General features: G+C 42.1%; 1 protein-coding gene across 1 annotated transcript in view; it reads right to left on the bottom strand.

Moving 5' to 3' along the window:
- Window positions 1-247: 247 nt before the first annotated feature.
- PLEKHA3 (pleckstrin homology domain containing A3) overlaps window positions 248-20,167 on the bottom strand; it is an 88,991-nt gene continuing 69,071 nt past the window's right edge. Inside the window, 3 exon segments of the mRNA XM_029605896.1 lie at window positions 248-675; window positions 10,054-10,096; window positions 10,098-10,170. Of these exon segments, the coding sequence (XP_029461756.1) occupies window positions 548-675; window positions 10,054-10,096; window positions 10,098-10,170 (244 nt within the window). The 3' untranslated portion in view covers window positions 248-547.

The raw sequence follows: 20,167 nt of genomic DNA, 5'->3' as shown, positions 1-20,167 counted from the left end.
TAACCTGTATGTATGGATTTTTCTCTTCAAATAAAAAAGCTATTTCTACTACTGGGTTTTTATACAAAACTGATTATACAATTTTTAACATTTCAAGAAGGCCGGAGCCTACCATCAAGTTACTGATAAAACATCAATTTCATACCAAGACCAACTGGCCCACAGCCCAAGCTGCATCTTTCAAACCTAAAGAGAAATTTCAAAAGTTCAAGAATACAATGATGATGATTTTTTTTTTTTTTTTTTATTTAGAATGTCTTTCACACATTATTTATAAATGCAAATTTTAACAGGTTATAACATCATTTGTTCAAAAAAATGTGCATTCAAACAGTGAAGTTTAGGAAAAATACTCTTGCAATAAAGTAACTATACAAAGATAAAATACACTTCAAAGGTTTTGGTGTGTTTTTTTGTTTCTTTACATTATTCTATAAAGTGCAGAGAAATCCTTCTAAAGGGAAATAACTACCCCTATCACAATAGTATAATAAAACAGCAGCTCTTGCATAGCAGTATTTGTCTAAAGATTAATACTCTGGTTTCTTCAGGTAGAAAAATGCGACAAAGAATCATCTGATTCTGATCTTTTCTTGGACAGAGATCTACTTTCTTCAGGAATGGTTGCAGAAGTCAAATCCCCATTGAGTGTGTTTCTCAAACAATGAGCAGGTCCTATGAAGACAAGAACACCACACTAGAATTCTAGAAATACAGTCTGTACACAATGTGACAACATTGGCAGCACGGAGCCCAGATCAAAATTCTTGAGGCAGTGTAAGTGCAGGCCAAGCTATTGTCTTCCAATCTACCTTGGAATAAAAATGTTTCACAATCAAGCTGAAAGGCTCTCCTGGATAGCTTCACTACTGAATGAGGCTACTCATTCAGGATATACTTTGTAGTGGTGTTCCATCTATAGAATGATTCCCAAATCCAGAAGGTCAACATGTAACCATGTACTGTAGAAACTCAGCCATGAAATGTTAACATTTCTACATCAGAATCCCCTTTTGTAAATAAATTATATATTCACAACTCCAAAATAAAAAAGTGAATAGTAAATGTCTCAGAAACTTGTCCTGGAGTCAGTTCTATTTAAAACCTTTGATAGATATTGTGGAGGGGTTAGAAGGAAATTTTGCCTTTTTGCAGATAAAATTAGTATTTATTTGATTTATATTTTGCCCTTTGGCACATCAAAGTAGATTCCATTCAGGTACTATAGGTATCTCTCTATCTCTAAAGGGCTTACAATCTAAGGCCTTGATGCAACAAGCCATGATGTTTTTCACAGGAGGAGTCCCACTATCGCAGGGGAGCACAACTGCAGCTGCCATAGTGGGCCCTCCCCACCAAAAAAACATCATGGCTGTATTGCCACTTTTTTTGTCTTCCAGCAAGACGCTGGAAGACAAAAAAAAAAAAACAAACAAACCTTGCCATTTACCTTGCAATGATAGCGCCAAACTCATGGGGCAGCCATTGCTTTAAAAGGTAAATCCCCTTTAAAAAAAAAAAAAAAAAAGCAAAATTAGTAAGAAAGTGTGTGAGGGTCAATCTTGACCCTCTTCTTCATCCCAAGGCCACCTCAAGTGGTAGCCCCGACATCCATAGGAAAAAGAAAAAGGGATCAGTAGTCCATGTAATGACAGCGCTCCCCCCAACCGCACACCTTTAAAAAAAAAAAAAAAAAAGTCAGCCCTGGCAGGTTCCCCCCTAATGAAAAGTAAGTCATCGTTGAGATATAGACAACCCCCAACTCCTCCCAGATACACCCCCCCCCAAAGACCAGGTAAATCTCATTGGAGTCTAGTGGTGACCACCCCCAACCCCCTCTCCAGCACCCCATTACCTCTAATATAAGATTATTATCCAGCAGAGCAGGCTGGGCCCCCTCCCCTAGCACCGGGCAGTGTCATTTTCCAAAATGGTGCTGATTTGATCTTGTCCCAGTGGGGCAAGGTCCAAGCACTGGACCACAATAATTACCTTTGAGAAGGTCCTCCGAGCCATAGCCAGCACAAGGGGCAGAGCTTGAAACTGAAAAAGGCAACTCAAAACAGTGAAATGAAGGAATCACTGGTGATCCTTCCGGATTCGAATGTGAAGATATGTCTGTTAATGCAAGGAAGACAGGAATTCTCCTTTCTGTACCGCAAGGTCTTCATCCTGTATTGGGCTACCTTTAGAAAGTCATTGATCTGCTTCAATCCAGAAAAGGGTGAAAGGACCATTCTTTCTTTGGAGCCATAAAGTAAATGGAATATCACCCTTGCCCCTCCTGCCCTGGAATGAAAGCCTTCAAATAGAGAAGCTGCTTGAGCGTGGACTGCACAGCCTCTTTTATTTCCTGATGGAGTGACAAGGAAAAGCCAAAAAACCATCAGAAATTGGCCGTGCAAATTTCAGGGCATAACTTTATCTTATAAATATCGAGGACTCGCTGGTCCACTTCTGATAAAACAGAGTGACTCCATATGTGGAGTTCTCTTTAGCCACCACCACCAATCTGTAACACTTCATGAAAAGTGAATGCAAAGAAGAACACATAGCCACTCCGAAGATGTCCACCTTTACCACCACCACCGGATCTGCCCAAGCACAAAACTGAGTGCTAGGAAAATTGTGAATGAAATCAAGCATTTGAATGCCCTTGAATAAATACACTACAGAAGCTGCATACCTGATCTATCAAGCTAGAGGAGCTTCAGCCAGGCTGCACCCTTATGTGGTACAAACAAATGGTTTGTCTGCCTCACAGAAAGAAACAGTGACTTCCAAAGTCCAGATGAGAACTCGAACACCTAGAAATCACAAAGAACAGATGTTGCCCCGACTTGCGCTCCATAAGAAGGCAGGAAGGGGAAAAAAAAGCAGTCTGAGTAGCATGGACCATAGACGCTATCTTGGCAAAACTGAAGGTACAGGACAAAAAAAAAAAAAAAAAAAATGAAGAGTATCTAAACAAACACTAAAACAGAAACAAGTCATGCAAAACAAATCTGACTGAAATATGGTGGGGTAAGCAAGTCGCAACCAGAAAACCAGCACTAATGTAAGTTCTCTAAAAGAAACCTGACACTCTTGATGAGAGGCGCAGCCAATGAAAGGAATCAGAGGAACTGAAGGTCAAAAAGGAGGCTCCAAATACTTCCTGAAGAAAACAGGACATATCCAGAAGAGTTGTAACACATATTCTACAGATCCAAATCATGTAACAGGAGATAGTTGTGACCTGAATCTACAGAGAAATCAAGGGCAAAAAACTTCTCTAGGCCCCCATACAGAAAGGAAAGGCACTAGGGAATCAGAGCACCAGAGGAAAAACGACCAATCATTATAGAATGCCTCAAAGAAGTGCCAAACACCTATACAAACCAGAGGAAAAATCCCTATGGGCCTTCAGGAAGTTAGAGACTAAGAAGAGCACCCTCTTTTCCGCAGGCATGACCTGTTCAATCAAGCTGTAAGAATCAAAAAGGGAACAGAACCTCCAACCTGAACAGATCCTCAGAAGATTCCAGATACCTCAAGAGATGGAAGATCTGAACCTTCAAGAGATCCACATATTAAGATCAACCTGGCATAATGAGCACAACTCAGCCATCTTTCAATATATATTATTGGAGAAATCTACTAAATAATGGAAAGGAGGAAGAGAAAAATCCACTTTCTGGCTATAGCTGCACCAGAGAGTCTATATTCACAATGCCACACTCTCTGTGACAGCTAAGAATCGAAGAGCCTTGGCATACTAGCAAGCTACCATGAAGAAAATGTAGACAATCAGCTGCAAACTTCATGATTCAACTCTGATGAACTGCAAAGTGAGCTAAAGCCAAGCTCTGCATATTTCATCTAGTGTAAGCGAAGGACTGTGTCCACCTATGAGACTCCTGGTGCCAACCCATCTGTTCACACATGCCACTGTTTGTAGCAATGTTGCTTGCCCTGGAGAAGGGGAAAGGAAAAGAAAAAACCCCCCAAAAAACACGAGATAAGCACTTCACCTGCCCTTGGACAGCAGCTTATTGTCCAACCAGGCTGCTTCTTCCGGGGACCAAAATGTGCTCTCCATCCTAACACATTCCATCATAACTCGAATCCAAGAGATACAGACTGAATCCCCCTTAAGGAGGCTCTAAGAGCCATCCACTACCAAAGGTCACTTACCAAACTTAGGTCCTGGAAGACAATCCTCTGGCCCATGAAACAAAATCCAAAGCAAGAAGCTGAAGGGAAAAAAAAAAAACCTCAGAACATCCAAAGAGAAACTTCCATGATTGATGGGAAAACACGTGCACAACGCCTGGAGAGAGATGTACCTCACTTGATCCCGAAAAAGTGTCTGCAGGTAATCCAAGGATTGAACACGGTGAGGATGGGAAGACCAATTGATCATTCCTGCTAAGCCTTCAGAAACCTGGACTATTCCAATGCCCTCCCAGGAAAGTTTACTCCAATCATTCAAGTGACCAGAGAAGTATGCATTATGAGGCCATCTCCTTGCAAAAACCACCAGCAAGCTTTGGTAAAATCTTAACTCCCCTATCACGCTCTCAAGAGGCAGAGATTGCAGTTCACCCCCACAGAATGAAAAAAGGGACAGCAGACATGGCTTTTCTAGCAAGAAGATCTACTGAATATTGTCAGAGATCCATTTCCTGTCTGGGAAACAGGAACCACCATCTGCAACTGCTGAAGACTCAGACTGACCACTCCGTGTGGCTATGAAAAATAGAGATACACCATGAAGATGTCAGCCCAGAGAGTGAACAGCACCAAGGCTGAATCATATTGGATCATATCCAATACCCACGAACTGAGGTTACTTGGAGCCTCTCAGAGAAAAGACTAAACAACCTCTAAGTGGATGAACAAGCAAGCAGACCCGCCATGCAACACCGAGAGACCTGAATAAATCCCAAGGAAGACAGTGCAAGACTATGATTTGCTGAAGTCTTGAAAGGACCGACACTTTCCTCAGACAACATGAGCTCCCCAAAATGAGCAGGAATACAATTGCTTACTTGGGCAATTGCACCTAGAATCTCGAAATCGATATTGAGAAAAAGTCCAAGCAATCAATCTCAGGAAATCCAGAGTTCTGACTTTCAGAGTCTGATCCTAATCAAAACAAAAACTACCTCTTAAAGGGAGTCTTTGACCAGGAAACCTCAAGCTGGATGTGACACCAAAGAAACCCTCTGGCAACCACAACACAAGCTCTGAACTGTGAAGAAGCGGAGTGTAAAATTTACATAGCATCAAGCCACCACAGACAGACATCTGAGCTGCTAAAGTCTCAGAAGGAAACATGTTCCATTTGACTCAATAATTCTATCCACAGGATTTAAAGAAAAGGGCCACCTTTCACTGGAATAAGCAATTGTCTAGTCATGACAGGCACATCCATTCAAGAGAACTAGATCAAGTGCTGCACCGCATTAGGCAGAAGAGGATACAATTTTTACTCTCAAGACCAGTTTAGGCATCTCCCACTCTGATAGCACCTTTCCTTCTACCTCAGAGTGTAGAGAAAAAAAACTCTGGGATACTTGTGGCCACCATAGAAAACGCCTCTTCCTCTGTATCCTCGAAGCAGAAACAGAAATGCATCTGACCAAAAAAGCTGGAATCTTACCTCTGCAAAAAAGTAGGCAGATAACTCATCTTCTAACCAAGGGAACCTACCCTCTAAAAAAAAAAAAAATGCAGATAAAGACAGGACAGCTAGTGGAATCTAGGGTCCCTGGAAAACCTTCAAGTCAGCGAATGGAACTCTGTAGGATTAGGATCCCTTAATGACTCTGCGCCCTGGGGAGAAGCATATAGGTCTAGAGGGTGCTCTGTGTGTCCCCTCAAGAATCTGGCGTACACAAAAGCTTTGTGTAAAAGGCAAAATAAACCTGGAGGCCCACTATAAAACTCTGTGGATTAGCTCACAACATCCTGCTCCTGTGGGAATCTAGCACTGAAGGAGCCTGAAAAATGTTAGCTCAGCTATCTTGATGCCACATGCCAGCATCTCCCTATGGGAGAAAGGCCCAAAATGGTCACTACTTCTGCCAAAAACCACAGAGCTTGCGGCCTCCACGGCAGCCTGCTTTAAGCATGGTTTGGGAGAAAACAGCTCACCCCTTGGTCTCAATCACCGCAGGAACTTCCCCCAAATACTGAAGTCTCTCCGTATGTACAGAGGCCCTCAGAACAAGGCCACGAGGCAAAAACAGCCATGCACTGCACCTGGACAGCAGCGCTCTAGTTCCATCAATGGAGCACAAAGCCTGCCCCCATGGAATAGCTGAATAGCAACCCTGTGATTCAAACAAATCCCCCATAGGAGCTCATCTGAAGAGCAGGAACCTGTAAAGTGATGGCCACTAATCCCAAACTAGCAGACTAACACCAAGCCTCTTCTGCAGTTCTTTTCACAACATCCCTTAGTATTTTTTTTTTGAAACAGAAAAACAGCCATGCAGAGGCAGGGTCTGAAATGCAACATCCAAAAATCTCTCCTAGACTTTTTTTTTTGTGAATCCCCCTCGCACCACCCCCCTCTGGGACTGGGAAAGTATTTTGTGGATTTGCTTTCCTGGATGGGAGTGACCAGGAGCTCGCCCTTTCCCCAGGGGGCTTGCTCTCCTGGACTGACCAGTGGGCCTGGCCCTTGCTGCATCAATGCCACTGAAATCCTGCTGCACCCGTACAGGCAGAGAATACTGGTTTCTGCCTGTACTGCACCACCTATAAGTAGCAGAAATGAAGTCACAGGAGAAAGCTGTGTACTCTGCTGCCATCTGCTGGTACGGGGACATAACCCATCTGTATGGACTCATCGCGACTGGTATAGCAGGATGAATAAATGAAAATAGACAGCAGATATACAACTTCTATAAATGAAACAAACATTTAGGCTCCTATAGATAATAAGCACAGTCAATCTACTATTTATCTAACCAAATCCCATGCTACCAGTACTGCAGCATACTAGATAAACATTCATTATATCAACCCTCTCGAGTTCTCCAATCCATGGATACTTTGCAATTAAAAGTTCCTTCTCTTAAAAAGACATGATTAGTTGAAACACAGACAGGCTCTCTCCATAGTGGATCTGGTATTATGGAATGCCTTGTCCATTCAAATTTGCCTTCTCATATTAAAATGTTTTGGAAGCATCTGAAAGCAACAACATTGAGAGGCCTATGGAAGTAAGGCCTATGCAAATGAGCTGTATTTAACTTCATTATCTTAAAGTCTGTGGCAAAACTGTCTATATTAATTTTGTGTTTGTATTTTTGATATGTTTGTATTACTTTATATCTTTGCTGTTTGTGTAACATTGTAAACCTCTTAGAACAGGTTCTGCCAGTATGCGATTTAAAAATGTTTATAATACACACATACCAACATTTCTTAAAATATGAACATCAAGATTATAAGTTATTAGCCTGGTAGACTTGGGAAAGAAATTGCTTATCCTAGGGCAGTGGTTCTCAACCAGTGTGTCGCCACACTTCTCGGCCCCCGCTGACCCAGCTTGCTCCCCGGTCCTCCTCTGCCCGGGCTTAAATGCTGACAGCCCGGGCGGAACGCGCAGCAGAACAGCTGGAGTCAGCGGCATTAGTCTCTTCTTCCCGCCCCCCCCCCTGCGGCCCTGAAGAGGAAGTGGTGAGTAGTGGGTGCGTGCACAGGAAGAAGAGACCATGCTAGTGTGGTCAGAATCTGACCGAAGAACAGAAGAGAGACGCAGCCGGAGGAATGAGCAGCACGTCAACCCCCGCGGCCGATGGGACTCCTCCTCCGCAAGGGCTGAAATGAAGGAGGCTGCTGCCGCTAGTTCTGGGGAGGGGGGGGGGGGGAGTGAATGAGAAAGCAAGCATGTGTGTTTGAGATCCTGTGTGTGTATGCGTGAGACAGCATATATGTGAATGATTGAGAGCCTGTATATGTGAAAGAGAGTTTGTCTGTGATTGAGAGCCTGCCTTTGAGAGAGAGAGCATGAATGTAAGTTTACAATTGGGAACCTGTATGTGTAAGTTTGTGATTGAAAACTTGTTTGTGTGAAAGAGTATGTGTGTATGATTGAGATCCTTTGTGTGTGAGAGAGATCATGTATATGTATGATTAAGAGCCTGTGTGTATAAGTAAGGGAGAGAGCATGTGTGTCTGTGTGTAAGTTTAGGTGAGTTAGCATGTGAGTATGTGATTGAGAGCCTGTGTGTAAATGAGAGAGAGAGCATGAGCATATTTGTAAGGATGTGAATGAGTCTGTGTGTGAGAGAAAGAGACAGTATGTATGTGTGTGATTGAAAGCCTGTGTGTGTAAGCGTGAAAAGATAGCATGTGTGTAAATGTGTAATTAAGAGCCCATATAAGTGAGAAAAAGCACGCATATATGTGAGTGACTGAGAGCATGTGTGTATAGGTGTGTAATTGAGAGCCAGTGTGAGAGAGCGCACTGGTATGTGACAGAGAGGAGAAAGTTCCAAGCAAACCACCCCTCCTTCCTGCTAATTCAAAACAATCTCAGGACACCTGGATATCAAACATTTCCAGGTATGCAGAGCAAAAAAATGTTTGTATCCTTATTTTTCATTACTGGGTCTTTGTGTCTGCTATTTTGAAATATTTTATTAGTATCTAGAAATTTGTTTATGAGTTTTTAATTATTAGATATTCCACTCATCAGCTGTTTCGAAATAATCTGTTCTTTTTATTAGTATGGTTTTACTGCTACTGATTTTATATTTCTTGATTTGTTTTAAAGGATGGGTGATGTTTCTTTTTTCCTTTATTACACTGCATACAGAGACTCTGGCTTGTTGCAGTTTCCAATTCAGTTTTTTCTGCATGCTTCTAGTTATGCGTTTTGGTCTCTTTATTCTTTGTTAGGTGAGGGTCAGCACATGTGACTCAGGTGAGGTTTTCTGCTGGCGTGTAGTTTCTGTGTAGGGCTCTATAGCAGCCTGGCTTGGTCCTTTTTCCTAATAGGAGATGTATTGGTGTCTTAAGGCCTGGTGTAATATTTCAGTGTTGCCTTTTCTTAGGTAAGATGGTTACTGTTTAAGTGCTGGAAATTGGTGCTGTTTTGGTGTGGGATGTTTATTATTTATGCAATTTCTGATCAGACAGAATATGTATCTTTTCCTTGTGTCATTTTAAACAATAAAAATAATTACCGGACCTTTACTTTTTATTTCCACCGTGAATTGTAATGAGCAGTGTGTCACATGTGAGCGTGGCCTGTCCGGTATGTCACGATGGGGAAAAAGGTTGAGAACCACTGTCCTAGGGGAGTCAAACAAATCAACTATTTGGGATCTGCCATGTATTTGTGACCTGGACTGGCCTCTGTCAAAGTCAGGAGGCTGGGTTCAATGGACCTTAGTCAGACCCATGTCACACAGTGTTGTCATTTTGGGGGAGTAAATTCACTTTGATAAGACCTCCTAGTATTCAGGAGGCTCAGTTAGGAATCCAAGAGCTGAATGGTAAGGAGAAACATTGCTCACTCTTATGCAGGATGTATTAAGAGTCTAAGCTTTTATGAATGGTTTTGTACTCTGCCTACAATGATATGACAGAGCTGGTAACAAATGTTTTAAATTAAAAAAAAATGATGGTACCTGCGAAAATTGAAGCTTGATGGTAAGTCATTGGGGGGGGGGGGGGGGGTGGTCAGTCAGGGCAGGTGTTGGATTAAAGCATGAGAACTTGTATGCTGATCTACTTCAGATGCTAGAGAACCACTGAGCATGAAAATGCAAACTGACTTGGATAACAGGTGATAAAAAAGCAGTCAAGATTCTATAGTTGGCAACTGGGATATACCTTTGCAGTGTGAAAAGAATAACTATGCAAACTGATGGAGAAAGTCATCATTTTCAGCCATCTACTATGGTACTATACATTCAGACTATACACAATCCTAGACTGTTTAGTGCAAATAGAACAGGATGCACATACTTTACTTAAAGCTGCACCAGTACAAGACAAATGGATTGTTAACTTTCTAATATCACCAAGTTCTGGTCATCTACTTACTTTCTATATCTTCAACTGAAAAATTTTCATAAGATTCAGTATCTTGAATATGTTCTTCTGCGCCTCTGTGAAACTCTGTGAAGGGACGTAATTGGTTCTTTCAGAGCATGGCTACTCCTGCATATTTAAAATAATTCATTAGTTATAGTATTCATGAGGAATGGCAAGGATGGGTTTCACTCCATTAGTTATGTTAAACATAATAGAAGAGGCTTGGTCAATGAGAAGGCAGGATATGCACATGTAAGGTGAAATTACTTCTTACCTGATAACTTCCTTTCCTTGAATACAAATCAGACCAGTGTGTTATCCATGCCAAGTAACAGATGGAGACAGATCAACAGGTTCACAGATATCAATCCTTATATACATCCGTGCGACATCAGCTTGCCAGTATTTCTGCAACAAGCTACTTGTAGACAATGTTAACAACAATGTAGTCACATTACTTGATTTCTTTTTGTTTTTTTTAAACCAGTGAACTTCCAGAAGAATAAGGAAGTAGAAATAGAAGTGTCAAAATAGTAAAAAGCAGAGTTGCTTACCTGTAACAGGTGTTCTCCGAGAACAGCAGGATGTTAGTCCTCACACATGGGTGACATCAGATGAAGCCCGACAGAGAAAACAATGTCAACGTTTCTAGAACTTTGACTCTGCTCATTCGGCATGCCCAGCATGCCCTATACCACACATCATGTGGGGTCCCTCTTCAGTCTTATAACAGAATTATATATAAAATCCAAAAATAGGAGAAACCCAACTCCTCTGTGTTATGGCAGGTTTGAGGACCAACATCCTACTGTCCTCAGAGACAGGTAAGCAACGCTGCTTTCTCTGAAGACAAGTAGGATGTTAGTCCTCACACACGGATGAATCCTTAGCTACAGGCTGCTCCCCAACATAAAGGGGACCAACAGACACCCAGAGGGGGAGACAATCTGAACCCAAACAGCCCCTAGGCAGGAGAGAGTGGGTTCAACACCTAAAACAAATTCTGAAGGACAACTGCCAAACCTATTGTCACGTCGAACATCCCTATCCAAGCAATAGGGAGATATGAATAAGTGGAGAGAGCCCCAAGTCGCAGTTTTGCAGATCTCCTCCATGGGAATTGATCGCAAGTGGGCCAACTGACACTGCCATGGCTCGGACAGAATGAACCCTGACATGAACCCTAAGATTGCAGTCCCACCTGTGCCTAACAGAAGGAGATGCAATCTGCTAGCTAATTCAATAGTGTCTTGTTTGGCGATGGCAATGCCCAATCTATTCCTATCAAAAGGAAAAAAAAAAACTTGGGTGGACTGTCTATGGGCTTCTATCTGCTCCAAATAGAATGCTAAGGCTCTCTTGCAGTCTAATCTGTGCAGGGCTCGTTCGCCTTGGTGCGAATGGGGTCTGGGAAAAAAATATTGGCAGGATGATGGACTAGTTAAGATGGAAGTCTGTTACCACCTTATGGAGGAACTTAAGGTATGTACGGAAGACCATCTTGTCATGATAAAAATTAGTGTAAGGGGTATATCACCAAGGCCTGAAGCATGCTGACCTTGCATGCCGATGTGACCACCAAGCATAAGAGCTTCCAGGTCAGGTATTTCAGGTCACAGGTGTGCAGCAGCTGAAAAGGAGCTTTCATCAGCTAACACCACGTTGAGGTCCTAAGACATAGCGGGAGGCTTCACATTGAAGCAAACCCCACATGAAACTTACAACTATAGGCTGTACAGAGATAGGCATACCATCTACACCATGGTGGTATGCGAAATTGCACTCAGATGAACTCTAAATGAGTTGGTTTTCAAGCCAGTTCCGATAGGGGTAGAAGGTAATCAAGCAGTTTTTGTGTGGGCAGGAGAATAGATCTAGGGCCTTTTTGCTCACACAACATGGAAAACCTGCTCCACTTCAGTCTATAGGACTTTCAGTGGAAGGCTTTTTAGAAGCCACCAGGACACAAGACATCTTTTGAAAGATCGAGTGGTTGGCAGGACTAACTTGTGAACATCCAGGCTGTGAATGACAGGGCCTGGAGGTTGGGATGCCACGATCTTGTGTGATGAGATCTGGGGGAAGTCCCCAGACTGTTCAAGTCTCCAGATGGACAACTCCCATAAGACCTGTTTTGGCCAGTAAGGAGCGAAGAGGATCAAAGTCCCTTGCCCTCGCAAAGATTCAAGAGAGTCTTCAATAAGGGGAATCTGAGGAAGCGCATACAGAAGACCTATGCACCAATGTCTGACAAGGGCATCTGAAGCTGGTTTGCAGTCTGTCCTTACAGGGAGCAGAACAGAGGCCCCTTTCTGTTGCAAGGGGACACAAAGTGATCCATGTCTGGGCTCCCCCAGAGGCAGAAACATGATTCGCACCCCCTGGGTCCAGGGACAACTCGTGGGATCTGAAGGCATACTCAGTCTGTCCACTAACACATTCTCCCTCCCAGCCAGGTACATGGCTATGAGCACCATCCTGTGGGACAGGTTCCATGACCAGATGGGAACTGCTTCCTGACAAAGGAGGTACGAGCTGTTGACATATCATATATCACCATCTGTTCTATTGTTCCATGTAAAGCCCCTTTCTCTATTTGGGCATATCATCGTTTTATGTAAACCGGAGTGATTTGTAGTTCTTACAAGAACTTCGGTATATAAAAATTAAAAATAAATAAATAAATAAATAAAAACACCTGTGTGTCTGTTTGGATCAGGACAACTTTGTTAGACAGCTGATCTCTGAAAGGGCAATAGCGTGTAACTGACCAATTGGAGCTCCAGGAAATTCATTTGGCAATAGTTTTTCTGTGTGCTGAGCCCTTCTATATGAGCTTCCCCCCACCCAGAGTAGAACATCCATGGTTAGGGGCAATTTGGGTAGGATGAGTTCGGAATGATATCTCCTATTCCAGATTTTGAAGGTACTCACCACCAGGACAGAGTCCTGGAAGGGTGAAATGACTGATGTGATCCTGGAGGTTCTGTGTGTTCTTGGCACCACTGTGATCTCAAGGTCCATTGGGCCCTGCACATATGTAATCGTGCCAAGGGAGTGACAGATGATTGTAGCCATATAGCCCAACAACCTCAACATGTGCCATGCTCTGCTGTGATGGTCATTAAAAGTGGGTGCCCTTTTGAATGGGCAGGAAGTCCTTGGCTTGAGCCATGTCTAGCAGGACTCCTATAAAGTACAATTGAGGTGACGGACCGAGATGGAACTTTGGGTAGTTAATGACAACCCTAGTGACCAACACTGGATGGTGATGATTTTATTACTCATAATTAAATATTAAATAAAAAACAGTATACACATATGATTATCCAACAATCATATAAATGGTAACCCCCCAACCCACTTATCAATTAGATTATATTACTGAACTATGTAACTGCAAATATTGGCACACCATGGATAATTTATAAACCAAACCTATTTCGTGCCTAAATGTAAACAGTTGTGATGGTACATTACTAAACGACTGTATAGAAAAGCTTTTAAATTAAATTCTGACCCAGTAGGGCAACTTATGTTTTTATACCCCTGGCAGAATTTGTAAGATGTGTAGCATTTTAAGAATAATGAGTGATCAGAAAACATCTTATTTTAGTGTGTTTTAAATTAAACAAACCATAGCAACATAGGAAATAAAGTGATCCTGTTGAAACATTTGCATACCTCGAGTATTTGGGCTACCATACACTCAAGCCAACACACAGGTTGAGATTGCAATGAACATAACATGCCATACTGGATCAGACCAAGGGTCGATCAAGCCCAGCATCTTGTCTCCAACAGTGGCCAATCCAGGCCATAAGAACCTGGCAAGTACCCAAAAGCTAAGCCTATTCCATGTTACTGTTGCTAGTAATAGCAGTGGCTATTTTCTAAGTCAACTTAATAACAGGTAATGGACTTCTCCAAGAACTTATCCAATCCTTTTTTAAACCCAGCTACACTAACTGCACTAATCACAGGGTAGGTATCCATACATGTGCCTTGTTTGAATGTAATTAGTGTGCGTATAAATCAGGGGTCGGGAACCCATGGCTCGCGAGCCAGATATGGCTCTTTTGAGGGCTGCATCTGGCTCGCAGACAAGTGTCGCCACACTTCGTGGTTCCCCGCTGACCCAGCTGCTCCCCGGTCCTCCGCCGCCCGGGCTTAAAATGCTGTCAGCCCGGGCGGAATGTGGCAGGACAGCTGGAGTCAGCGGGCAACCGGCGTGCTCTCTTCTCCCCCCCCCCCCCCCGCGGCCCGGAAGAGGAAGTGGGAGAGCATCGGGTGCCTGCGCGGGAAGAAGAGGCCACGCTAGTGTCTGACGGGAAGAAGACTGCAGCGCGGCTCGGGAGGAAAATGAAGAGTTTCAACTGCGGCCGATGGGACTCCGGCTTCGCCTCCACGAGGGCTGAAAATGAAGGAGGTTAGTGTTGGGAGGAGGCTGCTGCTGCCGCGAGTTCCCGGGGTGGGGGAGAGAGAGAGAGTGAATGAGCGAGCAAGCATGTGTATTTGAGATCCTGTGTGTGTGAGTGAGAGATTGCATGTATGTGAATGATTGAGAGCCTGTATATGTGAAAGAGAGTATGTCTGTGATTGAGAGCCTGCCTATGAGAGAGAGAGCATGAATGTAAGTTTACCATTGGGAACCTGTATGTGTAAGTTTGTGATTGAAAAACCTGTTGTGTGAAAGAGTGTGTGTGTATGATTGAGATCTTTGTGTGTGAGAGAAATCATGTGTATGTATGATTAAGAGCCTGTGTGTATAAGTAAGATAGATATCATGTGTGTCTGTGTGTGATTGAGAGCTGATTTAGGTGATGGAGCATGTGAGTATGTGATTGAGAGCCTGTGTGTAAATAAGAGAAAGAGAGGACATGTTTGTAAGCATGTGAATGAGAGTCTGTGTGTGAGAGAAAAAGACAGCATGTATTTATGTGATTGAAAGCCTGTGTGTGTGTGTGTGTAAGCGTGAAAAGATAGACAGCATGTGTGTAAATGTGTAATTAAGAGCCTATATGAGAGAGAAAAAACATGTGTATATGTGAGTACTGAGAGCATGTGTGTATAGGTGTGTCATTGAGAGCCAGTGTGAGAGAGAGCGCTGGTATGTGACAGAGAGGAGAAAGTTCCAAGCAAACCACCCCACCTCCTGCTAATTCAGAACAATCTCAGGACACCTGGATATCAAACGTTCCCAGGTATGCAGAGCAAAAAAATTTTTGTATCCTTATTATTTTTCATTACTGGATCTTTGTGTCTGCTATTTTGAAATATTTTGTTGGTATCTGGAAATGTTTTATATGAGTTTTTAATTATTGGATATTCCACTCATCAGCTGTTTTTCGAAATATGTTCTTTTTGTTAGTACAGTTTTACTGCTGATGATTTTATATTTCTTGATTTGTTTTATAAGGATGGGTGATGTTTCTTTTTTCCTTATTATACTGCATACAGAGACTCTGGCTTGTTGCAGTTTCCAATTCAGTTTTTTCTGCATGCTTCTTGTTATGCGTTTTGGTCTCTTTATTCTATGTTAGGTGAGGGACAGCACGTGATTCAGGTGACGTTTTCTGCTGGCGTGTAGTTTCTGTGTAGGACTCTATAGCAGCCTGACTTGGTCCGTTTTCCTAATAGGAGATGTATTGGTGTCTTAAGGCTTGGTGTAATATTTTCAGAGACTTATTGTACTTTAAAAGTGTGATCTTACATAAAATGCACACATTTACTTGTATTTAGTTTTAAACATATTGTATGGCTCTCATGGAATTACATTTTAAAATATGTGGCGTTTATGGCTCTCAGCCAAAAAGGTTCCTGACCCCTGGTATAAATAGTCAATGAGTTTCTTAGCTCTTGAGAAACCCTTGTGCATTTCATCCAGGACTGAACTGATTTTGGTGGTTACTGAAGCATGGAGAAAGCAAAAGAACTGTCAAAGTTTAGGTGAGCAAAAATAGTTAAACTTTATAAATCAGAAAAGGGATATAAAGAAATATCCAAAGATTTGAAAATGCCAATCAATACTGTTCAAACACTGATCACAAAGTAGAAAGTTATGGGTTCTGTTAATACCAAACCATGGACAAGTAGACAAGAAAGATTTCAGTCAACTGCCATGAAAATTTGTTGAGATGTAAAGAAAAACCCTAAAGTTACTTCTACTGAAAAACAAGCTTCTCGGAAACAAAGTAGTGTGGGTGTTTCAGCATGCACAATAAGGATATACTTGAACAAAATGAGTTGCATAGTAGAGCTGTCAGAAAAAAAAAAAATCCATTGCTGCACCAATGCCAAAACACAGCCTGCTTACAATGTGCTAAATTGTACCTAGAGAAGCCTCAAACTTCTGGGTCAAAAATTTGGAGTGATGAGACCAAAATTGAACTTTATGATCACAACCATAAATGTTGTAATGTGTTTGGAGAGGAGTCGACAAGATTTATGAAGAGAAGCTCACTATCCCTACTGTGAAACATGGAGGTGAATCGCTGCTGTTTTTTTTGGGGGGGTGGGGGTTGAACTACAGTGACACAGGAAATTTAGTCAAAATTGATGGCAGGATGAATGCAGCAACTTAATAGGAAATATTGGAGGAAAATTTACCTTCATAAGCCAGGATCTGAAACATAAGGCCAAGCTGACCCTTCAGTGGCTGCAGAAGAAAGCAAATGTTCTGGAGTAGCCATCACAGTCTCCTGACCTCATCACTGAGCCACTTTGAGGAGAACTCAAACATGCAGTTTATGCTAGAAAACGAAAGAATTTACAGGAATTGGAGGTTTTTTGCCATGAGGAATGGGCAGATTTACCACAAGAGAAAATAAAGGGCCTCATTCACAACTATCACAGACCAGAAGCTGTTATTGATGCAAAAAGGGGCAATACACGATATTAACAACTAAGAGTATACCACGTTTGACCAGGACTATTTATTATTTCCCTGATTGCTATGGTTTAACGATTATGCTATTCTGTCAATCAAATCTCACTTTCACAGAGGTAGCCCAATTTTCACATCCCCGAGTGGGCTTCTTGACTGGTGTAGGAGAAGTAAAAGGAAAGGAAATTATCAGGTTAAGTCTTCATTTCTCCTTCCTTGTCCTTCTGCTCCACCAGTCAAGAACATGTGGGATGTATCAAAGCCCCATTATGACAGGTGGGTGATTGCAAACTCGCTCTTAGGATAGTTGCTCCAAAACTAGCATCCTGTCTCACAAACACCAACCTATAATTCTTGATAAATGAATCTAGATTTGTCCAAGTTGCCACTTTACTGTGGCTATCTCTGCCCACAATGAAAATTATGCTTTAGACGAATGGTCCCCGATGTCCTCTGGCATTTGCAGCCCCTGAAGTAAATATGCTAATGCTATGGCTTTCTTAATCCATCTTGAGATAGTCGCCTTTGAGGTAGTCTTCCCCTTACGTTGCAACACAAAAAACAAACTATCAGAATTACAAAATTCATTTATCCTTAAATATTTTCTTACATATCTCCTGACATCTAAGTACTATAAAGATTGCAGGCCTGCATCGAAAGATGGCAATATATTGTGAAAATTTAAATAGAATACTAAAGTCACCTTTTGTAAGCTGGATGGAATAGGTCTCAGCATTACAGAAACTTCACTAAACCTTAGAAAGGCAGCCTTGCAAGACAAAGATTGCAACTCCAAAATGCATCTTGAGGTAATTGACAATAAAAGCAAAGTTTTTAATTTCAAGTCCTTCAGAGTTGTTTATTCTAATGGCTCATAAGGAGTGTTTGCTAATGAGCTCGCTAAAATTCAAATTTCATAACAATATCATAGGCCTCAATGCAGTATTAAGGCATGTAAGTCCTGGTCAAAAAATGAGACACTGCCTTGTGAGACGATATAGATGCCCCCTTGATTTTTCCCTTAAGGCAAGAAATTGCTCTGCAACCTGTATCTTTAAAAAATTCAATGTCAAGCTCTTGCTGAGACCCTTTTGTAAGAATGTCAGAATACCTCCTATTTGAAATACCATGGTGAACAGTTATCTGTTTACAATATTCTGCAAAAATTCACCATATCCTCACATAAGGTCTTTTGTGGAATACTTTTTAGAACTTTACTTTGTTCTAATAAACTATTTGTATCCCTTCTCAACTAATCTTGCTCTCTCAAAAGCAATACTGTAAACAAAAATGGAGATGGATTTCCCATTACTACAGGTGCCTGATTAAGGAGATCCCCCCCTCCATGCCTTGAAATGCAATGCTCGATCTACTACTGTCAGTCTACTTAGATCAACATACCCTAGTCGTCGCGGCCAGTCTGGTGGCATTAGGATCTCATATATCTACTCCTTCCCAGATTTCTTTATTTTACAGCCAAGGTGTGGAAAAAGACAAAAGCAAAGTTTCCCTTTGGCTACTTCTGTATCAGCACGTCTATTGCCTCACTGCCACTGGCTGAAGAACCTTGTCACTGCGTTCTGGTGGGTTGCTGTTAGAACCATCTGTGGTCACCCCATTTTGTATTACCTGCTTGAGTGCTCCTGAACCTATCATATTTCAGCTCAGAAAAACTGCTTGTACATTCTCCTGACTTACAATGTGTAATGCTAAAAGCTGTAGCAGATTTTTCTCCAACCATGCAAACAGAAGCTCAGCTTCCACCAAAGTTTTGGCTCTAGGTACTCCCTTGTTTGTTTATGTATGCTACTGCTCTTGCATGGTATGCTTCCTGCTCCTCACCTAATCATTGCTAGAAAATGGAGCAATGATAGATGTAGGACTCTTTAATTCTAATCTATTTATGGGACCCAGTACTCCCCTCTCTTGCTAAACCCTGAATGTAAGTGTCCTGGGCAAAGTGCACCCCAAACTCTTAAAAGGGGCATCTGTTATCTAAATATCCAATCTGAGTACTCCTGTGATATGTCTCTCTGCACATTCAAAGAGTCTGTCCATCAACATAAACCTTATCTACTAGATAAGGGAGCCTGGACCGACGTGCCGCAAATGCGCAGTAGACAGCACTCTACCGCGCATGCGCGGGCGAGGCACGTCGGCCAGAGCTTGCCCATAACCAAAAATGGTACTGGGAGGAGCGGCGGCAAGGCGCGTAGTAGCGGCACGCGCTGCGAGGGACCTCCCCGAAGATCTTCCATTTGTGCTATCCGGAAGGGGAGGGGAGAGAGGAGGAGGGAGTGACTGAGGGGAGGAGGGAGGGAGACTAGAGGGGGGGGGGGAGGTGTGAGAGGGAGACTAAAGGGTGAGGGGCGAATGAGGGGGGGGGGGGGGGGGAGGGAAATGGACCGAAATTTTTTTTTTTAATGTAGCCCGTTGTTACGGGCTTAACGTCTAGTTCATTTATAAATTAATCTGAAAATAATGGTTATGCATGCAAATGTATCATACTATAATAGTAATTTTTGCAATTAGTGCAGGCATAAGAACTTAAGAAATTGCCATGCTGGGTCAGATCAAGGGTCCATCAAGCCCAGCATCCTGTTTCCAACAGTGGCCGATCCAGGCAAGTACCAAAACACTAAGTAAATCCCATAATATAATGAAAAGCACCGGTCCAAGAACAGATCCCTGAGGCACTCCCACGTTTACTCTTTAGTAGGCAAAACCTACTAACAATCAAAGGCATGTGTTATAGCAATTTTCAAGAGCCCACTTCCACAGATAAAGTGCTTTAACATGCGTAAAGCCCAGCATTAAACATGTAAATGCTTTTGAAAATCAGGCCCCTAGCATTAATCAGTTTTCTTTGAGACTCCAACTAAAGACAAAAAACGTGCAAATTGAATTCTGAATTTAGAAAGACAGCTAGCACACTTAATGGAAACTCAGCATTCAGTATTATAGTTTATTTTAATTTCTCTCTCTGATAGGTCTAGCAAAGTCAAATACTTGCCTTTTCTTACTGAAAAGATGACTTAATGAAGAGATCCACTCGAAAACAAGGGCAACAAGCATTTGTTCACCTATATGAAATCCAGAATTTGTCTTAAGGGCCAAACCTCCACCCCTTTTTTTTTTTTTTTTTTTTTTTTTAACATCTTTTGGAATTTCTAGTTATAACAACTAAAACCTTGCTCTTGAAATGGAACAGGACATAACACTTAGCTTTACTAATTT

Source organism: Rhinatrema bivittatum, chromosome 6 (genome assembly GCF_901001135.1).
Source record: "Rhinatrema bivittatum chromosome 6, aRhiBiv1.1, whole genome shotgun sequence".
Classification (NCBI taxonomy): domain Eukaryota; kingdom Metazoa; phylum Chordata; class Amphibia; order Gymnophiona; family Rhinatrematidae; genus Rhinatrema; species Rhinatrema bivittatum.
The sequence above is the reverse complement of the archived record's forward strand: the minus strand, read 5'-3'. Positions and strand labels throughout refer to the sequence as shown.